General features: G+C 45.2%; 1 protein-coding gene across 3 annotated transcripts in view; it reads left to right on the top strand.

Annotated features, from left to right (window-relative positions):
* Window positions 1–24,286, top strand: part of LOC139232264 (trifunctional nucleotide phosphoesterase protein YfkN-like) — a 118,471-nt gene extending 94,185 nt beyond the window's left edge. For 2 of the 3 annotated variants that reach the window (XM_070862562.1, XM_070862563.1), the window contains 2 exons: window positions 15,413–15,596; window positions 23,893–24,286. In XM_070862562.1, the coding sequence (XP_070718663.1) occupies window positions 15,413–15,596; window positions 23,893–24,083 (375 nt within the window). In that variant the 3' untranslated portion in view covers window positions 24,084–24,286. The remainder of the gene's footprint in view (window positions 1–15,412; window positions 15,597–23,892) is intronic. The other variant, XM_070862564.1, reaches the window with a different exon arrangement.
* Window positions 24,287–24,830: the final 544 nt, after the last annotated feature.

The following is a 24,830-nucleotide window of genomic DNA, read 5'->3' as shown; positions in this document are numbered from 1 at the left end:
GTGGTAGTAGAGGAATACTGGCCTCCAATCCTACTTTTCATGATTCCATCCCTTGACCCGATGAATTTTGGTGGATTAGTGGCGATGGCACATCAGGCACTTAAGTTGTTTTGATTATTTGTAAAGGTTGTAATTAGTACAAATTTGCACCCTGATTTTCTAAGGCCCCCAAGGCACTGATGGGGTTTCACAGGTCATCTTTGAGCTTTCGAAATTCAAATATCTGAGACGTTCCACATCCAATTTTCCAATTGGATCATGGGAACATCATATTCCAAGTTCCTCTCCAAGTCATATATCATCTTGACCTGGACATGTATTACCATTCCTTCATTGTTGCTTGGTCAATATCCAGTAATTCCCTACATCGTGGGAGCACTATCACCACAAACGTTCAAGAGGCCAGCGCTACAACGCCCTTCTCCTTCATTTAAAAGGGAGGGCCACTGCGCAATCTGCAGGGCCTTTGGTGGCTAGCCACTGGGTCACCAGGGTTGCGCTCGACCGGGCCAGCGGCCCGGCTCCCAAAACGGCATGTCGGGATGCATGATGGCGGCCCGGTTGACGCGAGGGCCGCCATTGTCAGGCCGACGCACCATGTTCTCAGAGCATAAAATGGGAATTTGGACAGAGATCAATAATGTTGGATCTCCACTCATTTTTCATCAAATCCAATTCTGCAATTGTATTTTTAGAACCATAGAAATTTACAGCACAGAAGGCCATTCAACTCTTTGTGGCAGTCTTGGCTCTTTGCTCGAGCAATCTAACACTAATATTACTGCCTTCCTCTCCCCCTAGCCTTGTATCTTCTTCTCCAAATATTTATCATTTTTTTTCCCCTTAAAAGGTGCAATGGTTTCAGCCTCAATTGCAATACATTTTATGCTCCCAACAATCTCCTGTATAAAGAAATTTCTCCTTGCATGTCTCCTCACTCTATTAGCAACCATTTTTAGTTGATGCCACTCATCACTGCCTCCCAAGCCAGATGAACTAGTCTTTCCCTATTTACTCTATCAAAATCCTTCCCTGCTTTAGTAGAAATAGTCCTAGTATCTCAAGTTTCTCCTCATAATTCTTGTTTCTCATCCTTGGAATCATACTACTATCATTCTGATGAACCTGTGTTGTACATGCTCTATGGCTTCATTGTCCATTGTAGAATGGGGTGGCCAAAACTACCAATGCTTTGCACAAAGTTTTCAAGCCTTCTTTACCCTATACCTCTGTTTATAAAACCCAAAATGTTATTTTTATGTCTTTAAATAGCTGCACTTTCAGGTAATTACATATTTATGGTCTCTCTGTTCATCTTCAGCATCTTCCTATTGAGTGTATATATTCCAATTCCTAGTTTTTGTTATTCTGCCAAAATATATTGCATCACACTTCTGCGTATTAAATTGCTTGTGCCATCAATCTGTGGGCTAGACTTTCTACTTCAAATCGCTAAGCTAGTGCCCATATATCGCTCAAAAAGACAGGCTATCACCCATTTTGCTTCAAAAGTGGAAAGTTGGGCCGGAAAATTGCTGCCCCAACTTTCGTGTCACATCGCCGAGGTGATCGCCCACACATCGCCCAGCGCAATATTCGGCACATTACCCACACATCGGCGGTCTGATCGCTCGCCAAGAAGATCGCTGGACATCGCAGGAGAAAAGCTTTTACTTGGCCTTCCTCACAGAACTCGGCACTATGGACACCATTTTGAACGTCGGAGGAAGTGAGGAGGCTGCTTAAACAAGGGGCTTACAATTTGTGAGTTATTTAAGGGATTTTTTGCTGATAGAACCACTCACATTTATACTTATATTTATAATTTATATTTTTTTTAGTACAAAGGGCATTTATAACAACAGTGATAGTGATAATAGTAACCGTGATGGAGCCTGTAGCTTCTCTACCATTACTTGTAAATGCTCACATGCTGGCGTCAGAAGTTGAGTTAAGTGAAGGGGCCAATCGAAGAGGTGGCAGACTAATGCGGAGGAAGAGAATGCACAGCCGACGAACTTACAAGGAAAAGCAATCTTGCCTCAACTTGTCTGGTAACGCGTGTCTTAGGAGACTGCGTTTCCGAAAGGAGGTCATCGATGAGCTATGCCAGCTCATCAAGGGGGATCTGCAGCCTACCAGCACCATCAGGACCGCACTGCCCATTGAGGTAAAGGTTACTGCGGCACTATCCTTCTGCCCATCAGGCTCCTTTCAGGCCTCAGCTGGCGACATTTGTGGTATCTCTCAGCACGCCACACATTGCTCCATTTGACTGAAGCCCTTTACGCTCGTAGAATGGACTTTATAAACTTCTCAATAATCAGGGAGGCACAAACCGGGAGGGCTTTGGGTTTCTCGAATAGCAAACTTCCCCAAGGTGCAGGGGGCAATAGACTGCACGCACATCGCCCTGAAAGCACCTTTACAGAACGCGGAGGTGTTTTGTAACCGAAAGGGATTCTACTCCCTGAATGTGCAGCTCGTTGTCAACCACAACCAAATAATCATGGCAGTTAATGCTAAATTTCCAGGCAGCATCCATAATGCGCACATCCTGCATGAGAGCGCTGTCTCTGACCTGTGACAGCCACAAGGTCATGGTTGGATGCTGGGGGATAAAGAATATGGCCTTGCCAGCTGGCTCATGACCCCCCCCTGCATAAACCCTGACGGAAGCCAAGAAGCATTCCAACGAAAGCCACACAGCTCACATGCAATATCGTCAAAGACAATTGGAGTGCTTAAGCAGCGCTTCAGATGCCTAGACCATTCTGGAGGCAGCCTACAGTACTATCCTGACCAGGTCACTGAGTTTATTGTGCTGTGCTGCATATTGCATAACCCAGCTTTAAGGAGAGGACAACAATTGTCAGATGGGGCTGCCGGTCCACCTCAGGAAGGAGTGGAGGTGGAACAGGCAGATGAGGAGGAGGAGGTGGAGGCTGGTGAGGACCTAGGAGAGGACAATCAGCCTGGTGATGAATCCAAGGTTCCCCCATCCCCCAGAAGACCGGAGAAACCCCGTGGGAGTTACACGGCTGCAAAGCTGTTGCGTCAGCAGCTCATAAATGAACGCTTTGCATGAACTTACATTGGGGACAGTCACAGTTACAGTTACGGTTAGACAACAGTTGCATTTGCATTGAGTTACGTTTCATCCTTGCCTGGTTTGGCCTGGCCATTGTTGTACAACAGTTGCATTCATGTTTTACCTTAACTTGCGTTATTAGAAGACACTGCACAACAATTGTAAAATTCAATAAATGTTTTTATTAATTTAACAATATTGTAACTAATTTTTTTTTGAACTGTTAACTTCCCCCCCAACCATCACCCAACAACAATAAACAAGAACAATAAACAAGAACAATAACAATAAAACACCCCCCTCCCTACCTGTGGCCACGTTTCCCTCCAGATCCTGTACCCCCCCCCCCCCCCCGTATCTTAACCCCACCCCATTTTGGTCCCAGGATAGCACAACGAGTCTGACATGCAGCGGGCGATGGCAAGACTTCCTGCCATGGAGGGGGTGGTGATGGCGCGATCGCCTGTTAGGAGGGGAAGACTAAGCTGGGGAATCACCTTCCGAGTCAGAAGGAAGTGCTTCCTCCTGACTCGCATGTGTGCTGGTGCTCGTGGTGTGTCTGATGGCGGCACCTTGGGGTTTAGTGCCGTGTCCCGCCCACAACGCATGCCGCAAGGCATCGATGGAGGCAGTCTGCGCACTCATCTCCATGAGGGTCTGCTGCGAAATCTCCGCTTGGCAAACCCGGGACATGTCTCTCGTGAATACCACGAACTCCTGGAGATGCTCGTGACTAATCGCGACACTATCCTCGCACAGTCTGGTCAAGCCCTCAATCCGATCGGCCAGAGGAAGCGTGTGCTGACCCGACCTCCGTGGGGTCGGTGTGTGCACTATTAAACGCCTTGGCGTCGTCTGCAGCACGCCGCTTGGTCCCGCTACCTCTTCAGGCGAAAACGACAAAGTGGCCGCAGGCTCAACTGTCAGAGGGATGCAAGGAATATCCTCCTCTGTTTCCATAACATCTCCTTCCTTCTCTGGGTCGGTGGTCTCCCCCTCTTCCTTCTCTTCACCACCCATGGTGAAGAACACCTGCAATGGGACAAGTGCAGGTGAGAATGTGGCCTCCCTTTGCATCTCTGTGGCTGGGTGACCTGCAAAACACAATTGAGCTTATTAGAACAGAAGGGATTCTTGCGCTGCGCTGGCATACGTAGGAGGAGCAGCACTACTACAATAAATGTGACAGAGACATTACATATTAATGTATCATATGGTAGTACATCTATGTAGAGGCAGTTAGAGATAGACAGAATGATAAGGGAGTGACGTTTTATGGAGAACGGATAGAAAAGGGGACAGATGGCCTGCTCCTGCTCTTATTTCTTATGTTCTTATGTTGTCAACCTGAGAGTAGCACAGAGGCATGCATAACATGACATCATTCGTATATTGTAATTAAATGACGTTACATTACTTTAACACTGCTTGACACATTACTCACGTGACCCTTGGGAGGGTTCTGCAACACCACAGGTGGTGACCGAGCAACTGTGGGTCCCCATAAGTGCCGCTGCACGCTCCTCGAGGTCGGTCAGTGGCTGCACCTGAGCAGGGCCCCCTCTGGTGCGTCTCTGCTCAGAGCGGTTGTTAGGTATCTTTCTCTGCAAACGTGAAAAGAGCATGGCATAAGCTAATTGACTAGGTAATATCATGGAAAGACAACAGTTTCCAACGTTATATGCTAATAGAGTTTGTATCCAAAATTGTTGCATGGTTATAACAAAGATCGTGTTTAGGAGCTAAAGCTTGACACATACATCTCTCTCGACTACAATCTCCATTGAACTCGGCAATGACAGGAGCTAATGTCCCAAAGTGCCCCAGGGCAGACAATGAGCAAGGACAGCTCTCCCCCAGTCCATGCTGGGTCACTGTGTAAGTGACAGCAGCCAGAGAGACATAAAAAGGGCACAGATTCATAGCCCTGTCCAGATCTTAGCAGGGAATATATATGTAAGTATAACGAGCTTAAATTCAATCCAGGAGATTTACTATTATAATTACAAATTGCATCATTACAGTATAAAATCTATACTTACTCTTGCCGAAGCAACTAAGCTGTTCCAGTGCTTCTGGCACTGGTCGGACCCCCTCGCCTCATGGGACACCGAGGAGATGGATGTCCGCGATCTCGCCCCAAATCTTTCTCTAGACCCGGGGTGGAGATTTCCCATGCCCACCCTGGATTAATTGGACCTACCAAGAGTACACCTCCTGGATGCGAACCTCGTTAGCCTCGTCAGAAAAAGGCTTTGCGCTCCGTTTTCCCCCCCGCCGCCCCTCCCATATCACTGATGATGACATTTTCTCTTTTTATCTATTTTTATCTCTTTTGTACATATCTTTCTCTCGCTCTGCTTTCCTATCTCTTTCTCTCACTCTGCTTTCCTCCTCCTCTCTCTATCCCCTCTGTCTGTCTCTCTCTCTCTCTCTCTCTCTCTCTCTCTCTCTCTCTCCCCCTCCTCCTCCCTTTGCCTTCTGTGCATGTGTGGATGACCCCTGACCTCCCGAAATGCAGGAAAACTTGTTTACCAAAAAAAAACGCATGCGCAGAAGGCCGTTGCTAGGGAAGCTTTGCCTTCCACATCACTGGGCAATCGCTGAGCCCGTTTCACATCGCTGGACCCATTTCACATCGCTGGGCTTATTGCTAGACCCATTTCACATCGCTGGGCTATCGCTTCGCCCATTTCACATCTCTGGGCTATTGCTGAGCAGAAAGTCACAATCCTAAAAATGGGCAATGTTCCAGCGATCATGAAGGCTAACACATCGCCAAGGCTGGAACATCACCCATTTTTTGGGCGATAGCCAGCTAAGTGGAAAATCTAGCCCACCGGTCTTCAAGTTTATTACAGTTCTCTTCCTCGTTTGCAAAAGTTTGATTCACCAGCATATTTCAAGATTCGCTTGCTATGCCCGAGTACAATTATTTGTTTATACCAAGACTAAAAGTCGGCCCAGATCTTAGCCCATGAGATCATCATCATCATAGGCAGTCCCTTGAAATCAAGGAAGACTTGCTTCCACTCTAAAAGTGAGTTCTCCGGTAACTGTACAGTCCAATACAGGAATGACAGTCATTGAAGGAAAGGATGGGTGAGGGAGTCTGGTTTCCCGCATGCTCCTTCCGCTGCCTGCGCTTGTTTTCGGCATGCTCTCGGCAACGAGACTCGAGGTGCTCAGCTTCCTCCCGGATGCTCTTCCTCCACTTAAGGCGATCTTCGGCCAGGGATTCCCAGGTGTTGGTTGGGATGTTGCACTTTATCAAGGAGGCTTTGCGGGTGTCCTTGAAACGTTTCCTCTGCCCACCTGGGGATTGCTTGCCGTGTAGGAGTTCCGAGTAGAGCACTTGTTTTGGGAGTCTTGTGTCGGGCATGCGGAGGATGTAGCCCACCCAACGGAGCTGGTCGAGTGTGGTCAGTGCTTCGATGCTGGGGATGTTGGCCTGATCGAGAAATCTGACGTTAGTGCATCTATCCTCCCAGGGGATTTGCAGGATCTTGCGGAGACAGCGTTGGTGGTATTTCTCCAGCGGTTTGAGGTGTCTACTGTATATGGTCCACGTCTGAGACATATCACTACAGTCCTGTCGGCAGATTTGAGGTCCTGGTCTTCGAACACTCTCTTCCTCAGGCAACTGAAAACTGCGCTGGTGCACTGGAGGCGGTGTTGAACCTCATTGTCGATGTCTGCCCTTGCTGATAGTAGGCTCCCAAGTTATGGAAAGTGGTCCACGTTTTCCAAGGCTGCACCATGGATTTTGATGACCAGGGTAGTGCTGTGTGGCGGGGTCAGGTTGGTGGAGGACCTTTGTCTTACGGATGTTTAGTGTAAGGCCCATGCTTTCGTACGCCTCAGTGAAGGTGTTGCCGATGGCTAGGAGTTCAGCCTCTGTGCACAGACGGCAAGCGTCATCCGCATACTGTAGTTCGACGACAGAGGATGGGACGGTGTTAGATCTAGCCTGGAGACGATGAAGGTTGAACGAGTTCCCACTGGTTCTATAGTTTAGATACACTCCAGCGGGGAGCTTGTTGAGTGTGAGATGGAGCATTGCAGCGAGGAAGATAGAGAAGAGGATTGGTGTGATGATGCAGCCCTGCTTGACCCCGGTCCGGATGTGGTTTGGGTCTGTGGTGGATCCGTTGGTCAGGATCACGGCTTGCATGTCATCGTGGAGCAGGCGGAGGATGGCGACAAAATTTTGGGGCAGTCGAAACGGAGGAGGACGCTCCATAGTCCCGCACGATTAACAGTGTCAAAGGTCTTTGTGAGGTCAAAGGCGGCCATGTACAAGGGTTGGTGCTGTTCCCTGCATTTCTCTTGCAGTTGTCGTGCCGTGAAGATCATGTCCATTGTACCCGATAGTAGAAATACTAGGGAACCGAGGGTCTAGTGAGAAGGAGGAACTGAAGGAAATCCTTATTAGGCGGGAAATTGAGTTAGGGAAATTGATGGGATTGAAAGCCGATAAATCCCCGGGGCCTGATAGTCTGCATCCCAGAGTACTTAAGGAGGTAGCCCTAGAAATAGTGGATGCATTGGTGATCATTTTTCAACAGTCTATCGACTCTGGATCGGTTCCTATGGACTATGGACTATGAGATAGCTAATGTAACACCACTTTTTAAGAAAGGAGGGAAGAGAGAAAATTGGTAATTATAGACCAGTTAGCCTGACATCAGTAGTGGGGAAAAGGTTGGAATCAGTTATTAAAGATGAAATAGCAGCACATTTGGAAAGCAGTGACGGGATCGGTCCAAGTCAGCATGGATTTATGAAAGGGAAATCATGCTTGACAAATCTTCTAGAATTTTTTGAGGATGTAACTAGTAGAGTGGACAAGGGAGAACTAGTGGATGTGGTGTATTTGGACTTTCAAAAGGCTTTTGACAAGGTCCCACACAAGAGATTGGTGTGCAAAATTAAAGCACATGGTATTGGGGGTAATGTACTGACGTGGATAGAGAACTGGTTGGCAGACAGAAAGCAGAGAGTCAGGATAAACGGGTCCTTTTCAGAATGGCAGGCAGTGACTAGTGGGGTACCGCAGGGCTCAGTGCTGGGACCCCAGCTATTTGCAATATACATTAATGATTTGGATGAAGGAATTGAGTGTAATATCTCCATGTTTGCAGATGACACTAAGCTAGATGGCAGTGTGAGCTGTGAGGAAGATGCTAAAAGGCTGCAGGGTGACTTGGACAGGTTCGGTAGTGGGCAAACGCGTAGCAGATGCAGTATAATGTGGATAAATGTGAGGTTATCCACTTTGGGGGCAAAAACACGAAGGCAGAATATTATCTGAATGGTGGCAGATTAGGAAAAAGGGAGGTGCAGCAAGACCTGGGTGTCATGGTACATCAATCATTGAAAGTTGGCATGCAGGTTCAGCAGGCGGTGAAGAAGGCAAATGGTATGTTGGCCTTCATAGCTAGGAGATTTGAGGAGAGGAGCAGGGAGGTCTTACTGCAGTTGTGCACGGCCTTGGTGAGGCCTCACCTGGAATATTGTGTTCAGTTTTGGGGTCTCTTAATCTGAGGAAGGATGTTCTTGCTATTGAGGGAGTGCAGCGAAGGTTCACCAGACTGATTCCCGGGATGGCAGGACTGACATATGAGGAGAGACTGGATCGACTGAGCCCTGTATTCACTGAATTTTAGAAGGATGAGAGCTGATCTCATAGAAACATATAAAATTCTGACGGGACTGGACAGGTTAGATGCAGGAAGAATGTTCCTGATGTTGGGGAAGTTCAGAACCAGGGGACATTGTCTAAGGATAAGGGGTAAGCCATTTAGGACTGAGATGAGGAGAAACTTCTTCACTCAGAGAGTTGTTAACCTGTGGAACTCCCTACTGCAGAGAGTTTTAGATGCCAGTTCATTGGATATATTCAAGGAGTTAGATATGGCCTTACGGCTAAAGGGATCAAGGGGTATGGAGAGAAAGCAAGAAATGGGTACTGAGGTGAATGATCAGCCATGATCTTATTGAATGGTGGTACAGGCTCGAAAGGCCAAATTGCCTACTCCTACACCTATTTCCTATGTTTCTGTGGACGGAATCCGCATTGTGACTGGGAAAAGCTCTTCAGCCTCAGGGAGGTACACCACTTCCAACCCTTCTCCAATGCAATCCAACACCATCTACCCTAATTCTTTGTTTCCTATCTGTTAAAACAATTTTGTATCCCTGCCTTGTTGCTGCAGAAATCTCCTGTCACTCCAGGATGTTCTGCATGTCCTGAGAAACTTCCTGCAGTGTGTTTCAGATGCATGCAGTGGACTCTTCCCACTTTTTCATCATCAGTCAAATACATGGAAAATATCTTCATTGCATGCACCTGAGATTGGTGCTTTTTAATCATTGTTCTTTTGAAGACTGGGCACCTGAGATCTGGGTTTCTAGGCTTCTCAGCTATGTCAGAGGGCAGTTGTTTCTCGACCCTGTTGAGGGACGTCACGTTTCCTGTCTTCCAAATTCAGGTACTTATGCTCACTAGTGCTCAGTGCTTCATCTAATAAATCTTTCTGACTCACTAAATACTTCCTCTAAAATGGGTGTCTCTGGGCTGGTTCTGAAGTAGGTGTCAGAATTAAATGTCAGCTATGGCAGGAGTTGCAGATCTGGAAGGCCCTCGTATAAATGAAACCGATGAACCTGCTGGGTGTCCCAAGACAGCTCGCCAGTGAAGAGGCTTTGAATTTCGGACCGCTGCACCACAGGCAGTGACAATCGGGTAGGTTGTTAATGGGAAGGGGAGACGACCGGGAGAGGGAGCCAGTGTTCCGTTGGGGGTGGGTGGGGCATGGTGGTGACTGGGTTCCGCAACAGTCTACGATACTGCAGTGGAGCTGAGAGGACACCTGCGACCACTGGCTCCACATTCAGGTAAGTATTTTCTTTAAACTTGCCATTTTGGAGGCAGCCTAAGGTTGGGGCCTTTAAGGATTTGGTTTGGTTTGGTCGCAAGTAGCCCGGCAGCAGTTGCGTTTAGGGTAGCACAATTTTACACAGGGATCCTCAAACAGGCAATAGGCATCCTATTTGAGGCCTAAGACACTAGCGCCTGTTTCGGGCACGGGCCCTGGATGCCTTCTTTATGCCGATACAAATATGGGGGGCTTCGCATTTCCAGCTCATAATGAGCAAGCTCGCCCTACTTGGCATATTGGAGACTTAGGTGCCTGTTTTGTGCCTGAAAAATGAAGATGCGCCATTGAACTTCTAGGCCACTGGGCTTCTGCACCAAAGTGTAACTGAGGAGTCTTTCCGCTGGCATCTGGGGTGGCCAGAAGTTTGTTTGGCCCAATGATGGCCTGACATATCAAAGGAAACGGAGCTGGGGGGTGGTTATAAGCGGCTGGATATCCTGTGTGCTGAGCGATCTAGATGCCACAAGTTACTGGAGTTCGGGTTCATGGATTGATGTAAGTGATGCTTACAGGGAGCTCCAGACTGGGGTCATGGGTTGAAAAATCCTGGCATGACTGGATCACATCATATTCTTTAGAAAAGGGGGCTAATTAACAGCTATCAGTTGTCTTTGAAGCCAGGCTGCTCACCCTTGAAGTACCTAAGTCACCCTCTCCCTCCTCACTCCCAAGATACATCCATACTGATATGGGTACTTGCCAGAATTATTAAAATAAAATGACCCATCCCTAAACTGGATATTCTAGCAGAAGTATGCATCGCTAGTGGGGTGCAGGCTATGATTACAGTTCTTGTGGATCAGGATTGATGAATTTTGGCCATACAACTTTGTTTGTGAGATTAACTAGTTGATTTTTTAAAAAACAAGAGTTATGATTTTAATGCTCACTAGCAGATTTTTTATGGCATTGTTCATAAAAAGTTGGATGCTCTATTTTATAGCAATAGAAGCACTACAGCATGTAATGCACAGTACATTACTTTGCTGCTAAGACACATCTATGTTTATCAGTCTCTTTATGGTCACAAAGTCTAATTTTAAATAAGACATCCTGAGGTCAATTGGAGATTAATTACTGTACATGAGGGAAGTTTGTCATTTGGCAGTTGTTTATGGGGGAGGGGGTATTTTCACTGAAAATGGGAGTCCGGTGGGCTGGGTGAGCATCCCCGCCAACGGCTTCAATTTGAGGCCCAAGCCATTTTAACTCATGGGCCTCATTTACATCTCACCAGCCAGCTGCACAACTGAAATGTGTGTAAAGAGGCAGCAGGCTGATGACTGGCAGGTAAAGATCGGGTGACCCGGAGGCCACATAACTTTACATTTTTATAATGTACCTTATTAGGGCTTTTGCTTTTTCAACATTTTACTCAAATCAGCGGTTAAATACCATCAGGGTGCGATTTAAATGTGTTCAAGAGGCTCCTGCTTGAGTCAAAGATGGCTGCCTTTTTTTTAAAAAGAAAAGGGCCCAGTGGGTGGGAAGGGAGTGGAAATGTGGTGGCACTGTTTCAAAGGTGAATTGCTGCAGCTGCCCCATTCCCGCTGGACACCCTGGGGTGGGTTAAGTTCACCGTGAATTTCCACCTCCAGGTTGGAGGAAGCCAGTATGATATGACTGCATTTTTCACTTTTAATATAGTTATGGCACTTTGAAATATGACATCTGAAGTAGGATCGACCCAAAGCTTTTAGATTGTAACTGTTGCAATGCACACAGGGAAGCAAGACCAATTGTAGTGTTCAGGTCAAGCAGGGTTCGAGGGTGGCGAATAATTAGACCTAGGCTGGATCAGGCGGAGCAGGAAGGGAATGGAGAGGACAGGAAGTGGGGGAGACGAAGGGGAAGAAGGCAGAGTGGGGCAGTAGAGTTGAAGGGAAAGGGAGAGGAGTTGAGAGGAGGGGAGAGAAAAGGAATGGAGGGGAATAGGTGTGGGAAGGATAGGGGATAGGAGACAGCAGGGGAGAGGGAGGAAGCCCAGCAACCTATCTCAGTAGGGTTGGATTTCAAAATATCATCCCAGCCTCAAATTTTATTTCAGTGGGGGAAGGGGTTGAGGGAAGCACCCCTCACATACACATGGCCGCACATCTATTCTCGGGAGAGGGGCGAATGAGGACAATAACTTTTCCTTCACCAGGCCCCAAGAATGCTCTGAAGGAGATTGCAGCAACTCCAATTCCAATATTAGCTGGAGGAGAGAGTACTCATTTCCAGATGTCATGTCATGTTATGCAATGTTTTCAATTTGTCATGTAATGTTACATTCACAGTGCCATCTGCTGGCGTAGTACATTTGAAATCCTGAAACCACTCCATTTGTAATATATAAGTAGGGCTAGACTTTCCACTTCATATCGCCCAAAACGGCACCTCATTGCCCATTTTGACAAAAAAGTGGAAATTCAGACTGGAGCATCGCCGAAAAATGATGCCCTTGACTTTCGGCTCACATCACCGAGCTGATCACCGAGCACATCGCCCATTCTAACTTCCGGCACATCGCCCGCCAACAACAGTGCCAGGAAATAGTTGCTTTTCCTGGGCTTTACTCACAGAACTCAGCACTCCGGACTCCATTTTGACACCATTTTGAATATCGAAGGAAAGGAGGAAGGCTCTAATAATTTGTGAGTTATAAGTGTATTTGACAGATATATCCAATCAAATTTAAACTTATTATTTATTACAATTATATTTTCATTTATTTTCGTGGAAAGGTCAGTTTAGTAGTAGAAAAGGCATTTATATAAACAGTGAAAGAATGGGGGCTGAATCTTATCTGCCATTACTTTTAAGTGCAGAACTGCTGGCATCTGGGCTTGAGTTAAGTGAAGGTTTCAATCGTAGAAGTCGCAGAGTAATGCCTGGACGTATGAGGAGACCTTACAGCCGAAGAACTTACAAGGAAAAGCAATCTTACCTGAACTTGTCTGATAACGCGTGCCTTCGGAGGTTGTGCTTCCGAAAGGAGGTCATCGATGAGATTTGTCAGCTCATCAAGGGGGATCTGCAGCCTGCCAGCACCATCAGGACGACACTGACCGTTGAGGTAAAGGTTACTGCGGCGTTATCCTTTACGCATCGGGCTCCTTTCAGGCTTCAGCTGGCAACATCTCAGCACACCACACACTGCTTCATTCGACAGGTAACTCAAGCCCTTTACGCTTGCAGGATGGATTTTATAAACTTCCCTATGACCAGGGAATAGCAAACTTCCCTAAGGTGCAGGGGGCAATAGACTGCACGCACATCACCCTGAAATCACCTTTACAGAATGCGGAGGTGTTTCGTAACCGAAAGGGATTTCACTCGCTAAATGTGCAGCTCGTTGTCGACCACAATCAGATCATCATGGCAGTTAATGCTAATTTTCCAGGCAGCATCCTCTCACGCAGCATGCACACATCCTGCGTGAGAGTGCTGTCTCTGACCTGTTTGCCAATCAGCCACTAGATCACGGTTGGATGCTGGGGAATAAAGGATATGGCCTTTCCAGCTGGCTTATGACCCCCCTGCGTAACCCCGTTACCGAGGCCGAAAAGCATTACAATGAAAGCCACATTGCTACACGCAACACTATCAAAGACAATTGGAGTCCTAAAGCAGCACTTCAGATGCCTGGACCACTCGGGAGGCAGCCTACAGTACCATTCTGACCAGGTCGCTGAGTTTATTATGGTGTGCTGCATGTTACATAACCTAGCTATAAGGAGAGGACAACATTTGCCAGATGGGGCTGCCGGTCCACCTCAAGAAGGATTGGAGACGGAAGAGGTAGATGACGAGGAGCAGCAGGAGGAGGAGAAGGCCGATGAGCATCTCGGGGAGAGTAGGAGACGTTGCATAACAATGCATCATATGTTAGTACATATGGTAGTACATCTATGTAGATTTGAGTAACAGCGTTGTGGAGGCAGAAATAGTCTGAGATTGATTAAGAGGACCATACGTTCGTATATTGTCATGAAACGACCTTACATTACTTTTAACACTGCTTGACGCATTATTCATGTGACCCATCAGTGGGCTTGGCAGATCCACGGGAGGTGGTCGCTCGACTTGGTCCCCACCAGAGCAGCAGCACGCTCCTTAATGTCACTCAGCAGTTGTAACGCAGCTGTGCCCCCTCCCGTGCGCCACTACTGGGCTCGGTTGTTCGATATCGTCCTCTGCAAAATTGGCAAAGTGCATGGCATAAGCTTGATGGTAGGTGTACTATCATGGAAAGACATTTTAACAGTTATAACACAAATCGGGGATACAAGGTGATGATTGACACAAACATATCTCTCTCTAATACAATCTCCATTGAGGTCTGCAATGTCAGGAGCTAATGTACAAAAGTGTCCCACTGTGTACAAAATATATTTCAATGCAGGCGATTTAATATTAAAATTATAATAATATACAATAATATACAAAATGTAAAATCTGTACTTACTCTTGCTGACGCGACCAGGCTGCTCCAATGCTGTGACATTGGTCACCTCATTAGACGCCGCCGAGACGACGTCCGAAATTTCGGCCCATATCTTTCTATATGTCCGGGGTGGGGGTTTCCCACTGCCACCCCAGGTTAACTCGCCCCACCTTGCATACACCTCTTGAACAAGGACTTTGTTTACCTCATCTGAGAAGGGCTTGGCCCTTTTGCGAGCCTCCTCCACATCTGATGATGATGCTGCTGACATTTTGATAACTTTTATAATATTTTGAACGGTTGAGCTCATGTTTTCGACTACACTCTTTCAAATGTTTTTATCACCTTTTGCTTTCTTAATCCTCAATCTTAATTCTCTCTCAATCCTCATCTAAGCTCTCTTCTCCTCCTCCTTCTCTCTCTCTCTCTCTCTCTCTCTCTTCCCCCCACCACAATCGACCTTACTGCGCACGTGTGGATGACCCCTGACCTCCCGAAACGCACAAAATGCTGTCAACTGGGGGAAAAAAATGTCATGCGCAGAAGGCCGTTGCTAGGGAAGCGTTTGCCTTCCACATTGCTGGCCATTCCTTCGGCGAGCATCACATCGCTGACCTTTTGCATTGTCCATTTGACATTGCTGGCCTATCGCCGAGTAGAAAATCGCCATCCAAAAAATGGGCAATGAGCCAACAATCGGTAAGGCTGGGACATCAAACATCGCTGGAACATCGCCCATTATTTGGGCGATAGACAGCAAAGTGGAAAGTCTAGCCCATGGGGTGAATTTCCACAGGTCGTTTGACTTAACTTTAGCAGAAGAGTCGTGGGAAATCCAGAAAAACAATGGATAACTCGGAGAACCTTGTGGGAATTACCCCCCATAGGTTTTACTCGGGCTTACGGGCAATCATTTTACAATGAAAACAATATATTGTGTTTCTACAGGGGAAGGATGGATATGTGATGTTCCGTAATTGTCAATGGCTGATTGATACAGAAACAGCTCCCAGTCTCTCCACTGTTGTCATTAACCATTTTGAATCAGTAAAAATTGTTCAAGGTCTCAAGAAATGTAAATCAGGACATCGGATGAGTTTAATCAAAGTCTCCCACTCCGCATCTGTAACAGGTACATTTATTTGCTTTTGTTAAAGGAGCTATTCTTTCATAATTTATAATAATGGCATAATATCCGAATAAATCCCTCCTATCCACAAACCGATTTTGTTTCCCTCACAGTATACTTTACAGGAACCAATATGATAGACTCTGTATTGTGTCTGTCACTTTACCTGTTCCTGAGGGAATGTAGAGGTAGATGGGGCTGATTTAAAAGTAGCAGTCTATTAGAAAAGGAAAAGGACTTGGATTTGATTAGTAGCCATTCATAGAATCATAGGCCTAGAAATTTGTGACCGCCACAGTGGCTGCCGGTGTTAACGTCTGCTGAAAATGGTGGCGCTGGCAGGACCGGAAAATTAGGGCTGGGGATTAATTAGCATTGGTCCAGCACTAAAATCAATGTGCAACGCCGTCCTGGTGGCATTGGTCCCGGCAGGAAGCCCCAATGTAGCACGGCTGAAACGTCACTGCAGCTAGAACAGCCTGCTCTAAAAGCGAGGCTGTCATTTCAGAAAGCAATTCGGTCTATTAAAGCCTTCTGAAATTTTTTTTAAATCATGTAAAAATAGGCCATTTTTAGCCCTTGCAGCTCAACTGCCTTCAGAAAAAAAATTAACATAAACAAGAATTCCTAAATGGGAGTCTTCAGCTCTTTAAAGCTGAATTTCCAACTGGATCTAAAAGAAAAAGGGAAAAGTGCTTCAGCATTAGCACACATGGGTCAGCAAGCCAGAGAAGGGGCAACCACGATCTGTCACGCAACAGTGCAGTTTTGCACAGGGGGTCAACACTGCAAGAAAGCTCCTCTACCCACAGGGGCCAGGAGGCCCTCCAGAAAGAACAATGCGGGACCGCATCACCGAGGCCGTCACTGCCAGCACTGTTGCCCCCACTACCTAGCTCCAATACCCAAAGAAGCTTCATGACCTCAGACCAGTGGTCAAGGTCAGGGCGTGCATCTTCAAAAGCCATCACCTACCAACTGCACCACTAGCCTCACACACTTCTCAATGCACGACTCCCCACCCCTGCCCCTCCAAATCACTCACCTACCAACAATCTGTACCAAACACGCAGCCTACCTCCCATTCTTAGCTTCACCTCACCTCCTTGAAGGAGATAGTGCTGGCCATTCTTGGCAAGCGCGGAGTTGAAAGAATATAAGAGGCTGCTATTCTCACCTGTTATCCTCCTTCTCACATGCATCTCTTGCTTTCCTGCCCTCCCCTCACCACAACTCCACCCTCCAATCTGCAAAAGAACATAGACAGGCTAAGTGAGTGGGCAAAAATTTGGCAGATGGAGTATAATGTTGGAAATTGTGAGGTCATGCACTTTGGTAGAAAAATATCAAAGAGCAAGTTATTATTTAAATGGAGAAAGATTGCCAAGTGCTGCAGTACAGTGGGACCTGGGGGTACTTGAGCATGAAACACAAAAGGTTAGTATGCAGGTACAGCAAATGATCAGGAAGGACAATGGAATCTTGGCCTTTATTGCAAAGGGAATGGAGTATAAAAGCAGGGAAGTCTTGCTACAGTTGTACAGGGTATTGGTGAGGCCGCACCTGGAATACGGCATGCAGTTTTGATTTCCATATTTACGAAAGGATATACTTTGGAGGCAGTTCAGAGAAGGTTCACAAGGTTGATTCCGGAGATGAGGGGGTTGACTTATGAGGAACGTGGAGATGGCAGAAACTCTGAATAAATATTTTGTATCAGTCTTTACGGTAGAGGACATTAACAATATTCCGACAGTGGAGTCTAGGGGCTTTAGTGGGGGGAGGAACTTAACACAATCACAATCACTGAGGAGGTGGTACTCAGTAAAATAATGGGACTAAAGGCAGCTAAATCCCCTGGACCTGATGGCTTGCATCCTAGGGTCTTAAGAGAAGTAGCAGCAGGGATTGTGGATTGGTTGTAATTTACCAAAATTCCCTGGATTCTGGGGAGGTCCCAGCAGATTGGAATACTGCAAATGTAACACCCCTATTTAAAAAAGGAGGCAGCCAAAAAGCAGGAAACTATAGACCAGTTAGCCTAACATCTGTGGCTGGGAAAATGTTGGACTCCATTATTAAAGAAGCAGTAGCAGGACATTTCGAAAAGCAAAATTCGGTCAGGCAGAGTCAGCATGGATTTATGAAGGGGAAGTCATGTTTGACAAATTTGAGGATGTAACGAACAGGGTGGATAAGAACATAAGAACATCAGAACATAAGAATTAGGAACAGGAGTAGGCCATCTAGCCCCTCGAGCCTGCCCCGCCATTCAATAAGATCATGGCTGATCTGGTCGTGGACTCAGCTCCACTTACCCGCCCTTTCCATGTAACCCTTAATTCCCTTATTGGTTAAAAATCTATCTATCTTTGACTTGAAAACATTCAATGAGCTAGCCTCAACTGCTTCCTTGGGCAGAGAATTCCACAGATTCACAACCCTCTGGGAGAAGAAATTCCTTCTCAACTCGGTTTTAAATTGGCTCCTCCGTATTTTGAGGCTGTGCCCCCTAGTTCTAGTCTCCCCCACCAATGGAAACAACCTCTCTGCCTCTATCTTGTCTATCCCTTTCATGATTTTAAATGTTTCTATAAGATCACCCCTCATCCTTCTGAACTCCAAAGGAGTAAAGACCCAGTCTACTCAATCTATCATCATAAGGTAACCCCCTCATTTCTGGAATCAGCCTAGTGAATCGTCTCTTTTATCTTTCCAAAGCTAGTATATCCTTCCTTAAGTAAGGTGACCAAAACTGCACGCAGTACTCCAGGTGCGGCCTTACCAATACCTTATACAGTTGCAGCAAGACCTCCCTGCTTTTGTACTCCATCCCTTTCGCAATGAAGGCCAATATTCCATTTGCCTTCCTGATTACCTGCTGCACCTGCAAACTAACCTTTTGGGTTTCCCCCAGATCGGGGGGCATGGTTTAATATTTTTGTTGTTTACTCCAAAAGAGTTTCATGCACAAGGACCCCCAGGTCCCTCTGCACCTCAGCATGTTGTAATTTCTCCCCATTCAAATAATATTCCCTTTTACTGTTTTTTTTCCCCAAGGTGGATGACCTCACACTTTCCGACATTGTATTCCATCTGCCAAACCTTAGCCCATTCGCTTAACCTATCCAAATCTCCTTGCAGTCTCTCTGAGTCCTCTACACAACCCGCTTTCCCACTAATCTTAGTGTCATCTGCAAATTTTGTTGTACTACACTCTGTCCCCTCTTCTAGGTCATCTATGTATATTGTAAACAGTTGTGGTCCCAGCACTGATCCCTGTGGCACACCACTAACCACTGATCTCCAACCGGACAAGGACCCATTTATCCCGACTCTCTGCTTTCTGTTCGCCAGCCAATTCTCTATCCATGCTAATACATTTCCTCTGACTCCGCGTACCTTTATCTTCTGTAGTAACCTTTTGTGTGGCACCTTATCGAATGCCTTTTGGAAATCTAAATACACCACATCCATCGGTACACCTCTATCCACCATGCTCGTTATATCCTCAAAGAATTCCAATAAGTTAGTTAAACATGATTTCCCTTTCATGAATCCATGCTGCGTCTGCTTGATTGCACTATTCCTATCTAGATGTCCCGCTATTTCTTCCTTAATGATAGTTTCAAGCATTTTCCCCACTACAGATGTTAAACTAACCGGCCTATAGTTACCTGCCTTTTGCCTGCCCCCTTTTTTAAACAGAGGCGTTACATTAGCTGCTCTCCAATCCGCTGGTACCTCCCCAGAGTCCAGAGAATTTTGGTAGATTATAACGAATGCATCTGCTATAACTTCAGCCATCTCTTTTAATACCCTGGGATGTATTTCATCAGGACCAGGGAACTTGTCTACCTTCAGTCCCATTAGCCTGTCCAGCACTACTCCCCTAGTGATAGTGATTGTCTCAAGGTCCTCCCTTCCCACATTCCTGTGGCCTGCAAATTTTGGCATGGTTTTTGTGTCTTCCACTGTGAAGACGGAACCAGTGGATGTGGTGTATTTGGACTTCCAGAAGGCATTTGACAAGGTGCCACATAAAAGGTTACTACACAAGATAAAGGTTCACGGGGTTCGGGGTAATATATTAGCTTGGGTAGAGGATTGGCTAACCAACAGAGAACATAGAAACATAGAAAGTAGGTGCAGGAGTAGGCCATTCGGCCCTTCGAGCCTGCACCACCATTCAATATGATCATGGCTGACCATGCAATTTCAGTACCTCATTCCTGCTTTCTCTCCATATCCCCTGATCCCTTTAGCCGTAAGGGCCACATCTAACTCTCTTTTGAATATATCTAACGAACAGGCCTCAACAACTTACAGTGGTAGAGAATTCCACAGGTTTACAATTCTCTGAGTGAAGAAGTTTCTCCTCATCTCAGTCCTAAATGGCTTACCCCTTATCCTTAGACTGTGACCCCTGGTTCTGGACTTCCCCAACATCGGGAACATTCTTCCTGCATCTAACCTGTCTAATCCCGTCATAATTTTATTTTTCTATGAGATGCCCTCTCATTCTTCTAAATTCCAGAAAATATGAGCCTAGTCGATCCAATCTTTCTAAATATGTCAGTCCTGCCATCCCAGGAATCAGTCTGGTGAACCTTCGCTGCACTCCCTCAATAGCAAGAATGTCCTTCCTCAGATTAGGAGACCAAAACTGTATACAATACTCAAGGACTCAAGGTGTGGCCTCACCAAGGCCCTGTACAACTGCAGTAACACCTCCCTGCTCCTATACTCAAATCCTCTCGCTATGAAGGCCAGCATGCCATTTGCTTTCTTTACTGTCTGTTGTACCTGCATGCCTACCTTCAGTGACTGATGTACCAGGACACCCAGGTCTTGTTGCCTTTTCCTAATCTGTCACCATTCAGATAATAATCTGCCTTCCTGTTTTTGCCACCAAATTGAATAACCTCACACTTATCGACATTATACTGCATCTGCCATGCATTTGCCCATTCATCTAACTTGTCCAAGTCCCCCTGCAGCCTCCTAGCATCCCCCTTGCAGCTTGCACTGTCACAGAAAGTCGGGATAAATGGTTGATTCTCTGGTTGGAAACCAGTAACTAGTGGGGTGCCGCAGGGATCAGTGCTGGGACTCCAACTATTTACAATCTATATTAAGGACTTGGAAGAAGGGACAAACATAGCCAAGTTTGCTGATCATACAAAGATGGGAGGAAAAGCAACGTGTGAGGAGGACACACAAAATCTGCAAAAGGACATACAGGCTAAGTGAGTGGGCAAAAATTTGGCAGATGGAATATAATGTTTGAAAGTGTGAGGTCATGCACTTTGGCAGAAAAAAATCAAAGAGCAAGTTATTATTTAAATGGAGAAAGATTGCAAAGTGCCGCAGCACAGCGGGACCTGGGGGTACTTGTGCATGAAACACAAAAAGATCGTATGTAGGTACAGCAAGTGATCAGGAAGGCCAATGGTATCTTGGCCTTTATTGCAAAGGGGATGGAGTATAAAAGCAGCGAAGTCTTACTACAGCTATATAAGGTATTGGTGAGGCCACACCTGGAATAATGCATACAGTTTTGGTTTCCATATTTACGAAAGGATATACTTGCTTTGGAGGCAATTCAGAGAAGGCTCACTAGGTTGATTCCAGGGATTAATGGGTTGACTTATGAGGAAAGGTTGAGTAGGTTGGGCCTGTACTCATTGGAATTCAGAAGATTGAGAGGTGACCTTATCAAAACGTATAAGATTATGAGGGGGCTTGACAAGGCGGATGCAGAGAGGATGTTTCCACTGATGGGGTGACTAGAACTAGAGGGCACGATCTTCGAATAAGGGGCCATCCATTCAATACAGAGATGAGAAGAAATTTCTTCTCTCAGATGGTTGTAAATCTGTGGAATTCACTGCCTCAGAGAGCTGTGGAAGTTGGGACATTGAGTAAATTTAAGACAGAAATAGACAGTTTCTTAAACGATAAGGGGATAAGGGGTTATGGGGAGCGGGCGGGGAAGTGGAGCTGAGTCCATGATCAGATCAGCCATGATCTTATTGAATGGCGGAGCAGACTCGAGGGGCCGTATGGCCTACTCCTGTTTCTATTTCTTATGTTCTTGTGCCTTCCTCATTTCACACACACAATGCATCCTACCCAGCCAGTGGACACCATCACTCAATTTCACACTCCCAGCCACCAGCTTCTCAAGTCCACCAGCAAGGCCATTTGCATTGTCCCCCCACTGAAACAGCAGCCTTTCACCAGCCACTGGGGTTGCACTGCGTAACATCAGTAGGATAGGCAATGGCACACACAAGACGGTCACTAAGGGAATGCACAAGGGTGATTAGTTGATTTCTTGATGTCATATTGGATGGAGAGATGTATAAAGTTGGATTGGAAAGTTTTCTTTGTGGTGGCTTTTATGTGGCCAAGAGGTTGCTGTGATGGTTAGTAACAGAGGGAAGGTAAGGTGTGGGACTAATGTTGAAAGGGGAATTTGGGTTGTGGTCGCTGGTACTGCAGGCGGATGATTCCATCCTGCATAGCCCAGCCAGATAGCGGCTGTCTGGGTTGCATCCTTCCTTCTGCTTCCTCCTCTTCTGCATCTTCCCCTCCCCTCTGCAAGCAGATGCTGTAAATCTGAAATAAAAGCATAAAATGCTGGAAATACTCGGCAGGTCAGGCAGCATCTCGAACTGAGACGTGGACTCTTGTTTCTCCACAGATGCTGCCTTACCTATTGAGTACATCATTTTCTGTCTTCTCAAAGGCCTTCCTTTACCATCTGAGGTCTTGCAAACGTCCAGCAGCACTCCTTGCACACTTAAATTCTTTGTAACATGTATTGTACCAAGCCACTACTTCAATAAAAAATTTTAAAAATCCAGTCCAAAAGTTTAAATGCAGACTTACCTGAAAGATGTGTGTGTCCCTTTAAGAGGTGCAGACCGCTTCTCTTTGTCTGTTGAACGCTCTGTTTTCAGAACGAGCTTGGGACCCAATACTGAACTCAGCGCTAAGATCGAAGTTCAGGATTTACATGTCCAGACCAAAATGGCAACCACTGAGTCCCGCGCCAGAGAAGAGTGGCAGCCCCCATTTTTCGCCAAGATAGCAGCATAAATGGGTGACGATAAGTGACTCAATTTCTAGGCCATGGTATTTTACTAAACAGAATGAGGCTATTCAGCCTATCATTCCTGTACCAGCTTCCTGAAAGAGCTATCACTTTAGTTGCATTATTTTGCCCTTTTAAATGATAGTTTTTCAAATATTTGTCCACTTACCTATTAAAAGCCATCTGTATTGCACTTCCACTGCTGCTTCTAAATGCTTTGTGTAAAAGAAATTAACTTCTCCCTTTTAATGAGATTAAATTTATGCCCTCTAGTTATCGACTCACTAACAAGTGAAGATAGTTTGGCCCTATTTACTTTAGCAAAACCCTTGATAAACTTGAACATCTCTATCAAATCTCTTAACCTTCTCTAATGAAAAGAGCCTTTCATAATTGTTTAAATGTATATTAGGAATTTTAGTGAGGCTTGAACTACACTCACTTGTACTGTAAACAGCGTATTACTTTTGTTATAATTTATGATACTACACTTGACATTATTTTAATGGTGAGAAAATGTTTGCATCTGTAGTACATTATCCCTTTGATATGGTGCAGCTGTATAAAGTAGATGGAAATTGAAAAACTACAATCTCTCAATAACGAATCCACATCATCATTCAGAAATGTATAAAATATATATAGGCTTTTGGGTCAACAAGATGAATGTTAAAATTAAATAGCCCAACTGCAGATGATTTTCTTTCATAAATTTTAAGCTTTAATTCATTTAATTTATTTAAGTCAAAGATAATACATAATTAGGATTTTTCTGTGTACAGATTTATATGGCAATATGATTAGTTCAATACAAGCATCCTAAAGCTGGGATAAAATTCCTCTTTTTAAAAAAAAAAATGGGAGAATATCTTTTTCTCAGCAATGACCCACTGGTAAAAATTGCATTCTCAAAAATTGTACGTTTCAAAGCCAGATGTTCTTGCGATATTGCTTGTGGGTCGTCGATTACAGGAAAAAGCAGGCATTTCTTGTTTTGATGAAGTTCTGATGAAAGGTCGTTGACTGAAACGTTAACTCTGTTTCTCTCTCCACAGTTGCTGCATGACCTCTGAGTAGTTTTAGCACGTCCTGTTTTTTTTTCAGATTTCCAGCATCCGCAGTATTTTGCTTTATTTATTGTTTTTCATTAGCCCCATACTGACTGGTAATTATATTATCATTATTATTATTCCTTAGATTTTGAAAAGAAAGCTGATGACAAAATTGTAGTTGCCCCTGTCCCTGATGTGGAAGGAAGAATATATCATGTAACCGAGGAAATGAAACAACACCTTAGGCAACTACGATCTGAACGGGAACTAGGCCAAAGGACATTTCCATTAGATCTCTGTAGTGCGAATAACTCCCTTGGTTGTGAATTAAAGTAACAAAAATAACTCTCAAAGCTTTGTATTCTTAGTGGTTAATTTTAAATGCAGTAAAATCTTTTAACAAAGAAAGCTTATTTCTAAGTGTTTGAGCAAATGTCATAGCACAACTTTGATTTTGTAAACTAGTAAAAATGCCTGAAATGTTTTTGAGGCGAAAGCCAGTCGAAGAATTCCTTAAAAAATAAAAAATAGATGCCTGATGTGTGGTTTTCTTCTGTGTTGTCAAATTGAATCCAAAATGCAATCTTTTTATAATTTTATATTTGTGACATCTATGAGGAAATCCATAAAAGTATTAGCATAATGTATCCTTATTTCTGAGCATGTAAACATCTTTGTATCTTTATCTACAATTCAAAAATCCAGAAAGTACAATGTCAAGATATAAAAGGATGTAGCGCAAAGATTGATTTCAAGATTATCTGATAAAAATAGTACATAGCTTTTCACGAAATCTAGTCACATTGTGTTTCAGTATGTCTCTACATACTTGCACATATTTGGCCTGACCCATAGCTGAACTGGCAGATGGGACTTATCTGACACTCAGCATTCTTGGCAAAGATATGAAGCTGGCACAACATACTCAATCCTGCTTCGAGAGTAAATGGCACAGTTGGTACAAATAGCAAAGTGGGCTTAATATGCACATGTGGCACTAGACAGTTTGCACAGCTGTGAAGTTCAATATAAGTGGCACAACAGCATAAAAAAAATTAACACCTAGCACAATAAGCAAATCAC

This window comes from Pristiophorus japonicus, chromosome 2 (assembly GCF_044704955.1).
Source record: "Pristiophorus japonicus isolate sPriJap1 chromosome 2, sPriJap1.hap1, whole genome shotgun sequence".
In the NCBI taxonomy this organism is placed as follows: domain Eukaryota; kingdom Metazoa; phylum Chordata; class Chondrichthyes; family Pristiophoridae; genus Pristiophorus; species Pristiophorus japonicus.
Note: the sequence above shows the minus strand (reverse complement) of the source record. Positions and strands in the feature narration are given on the sequence as shown.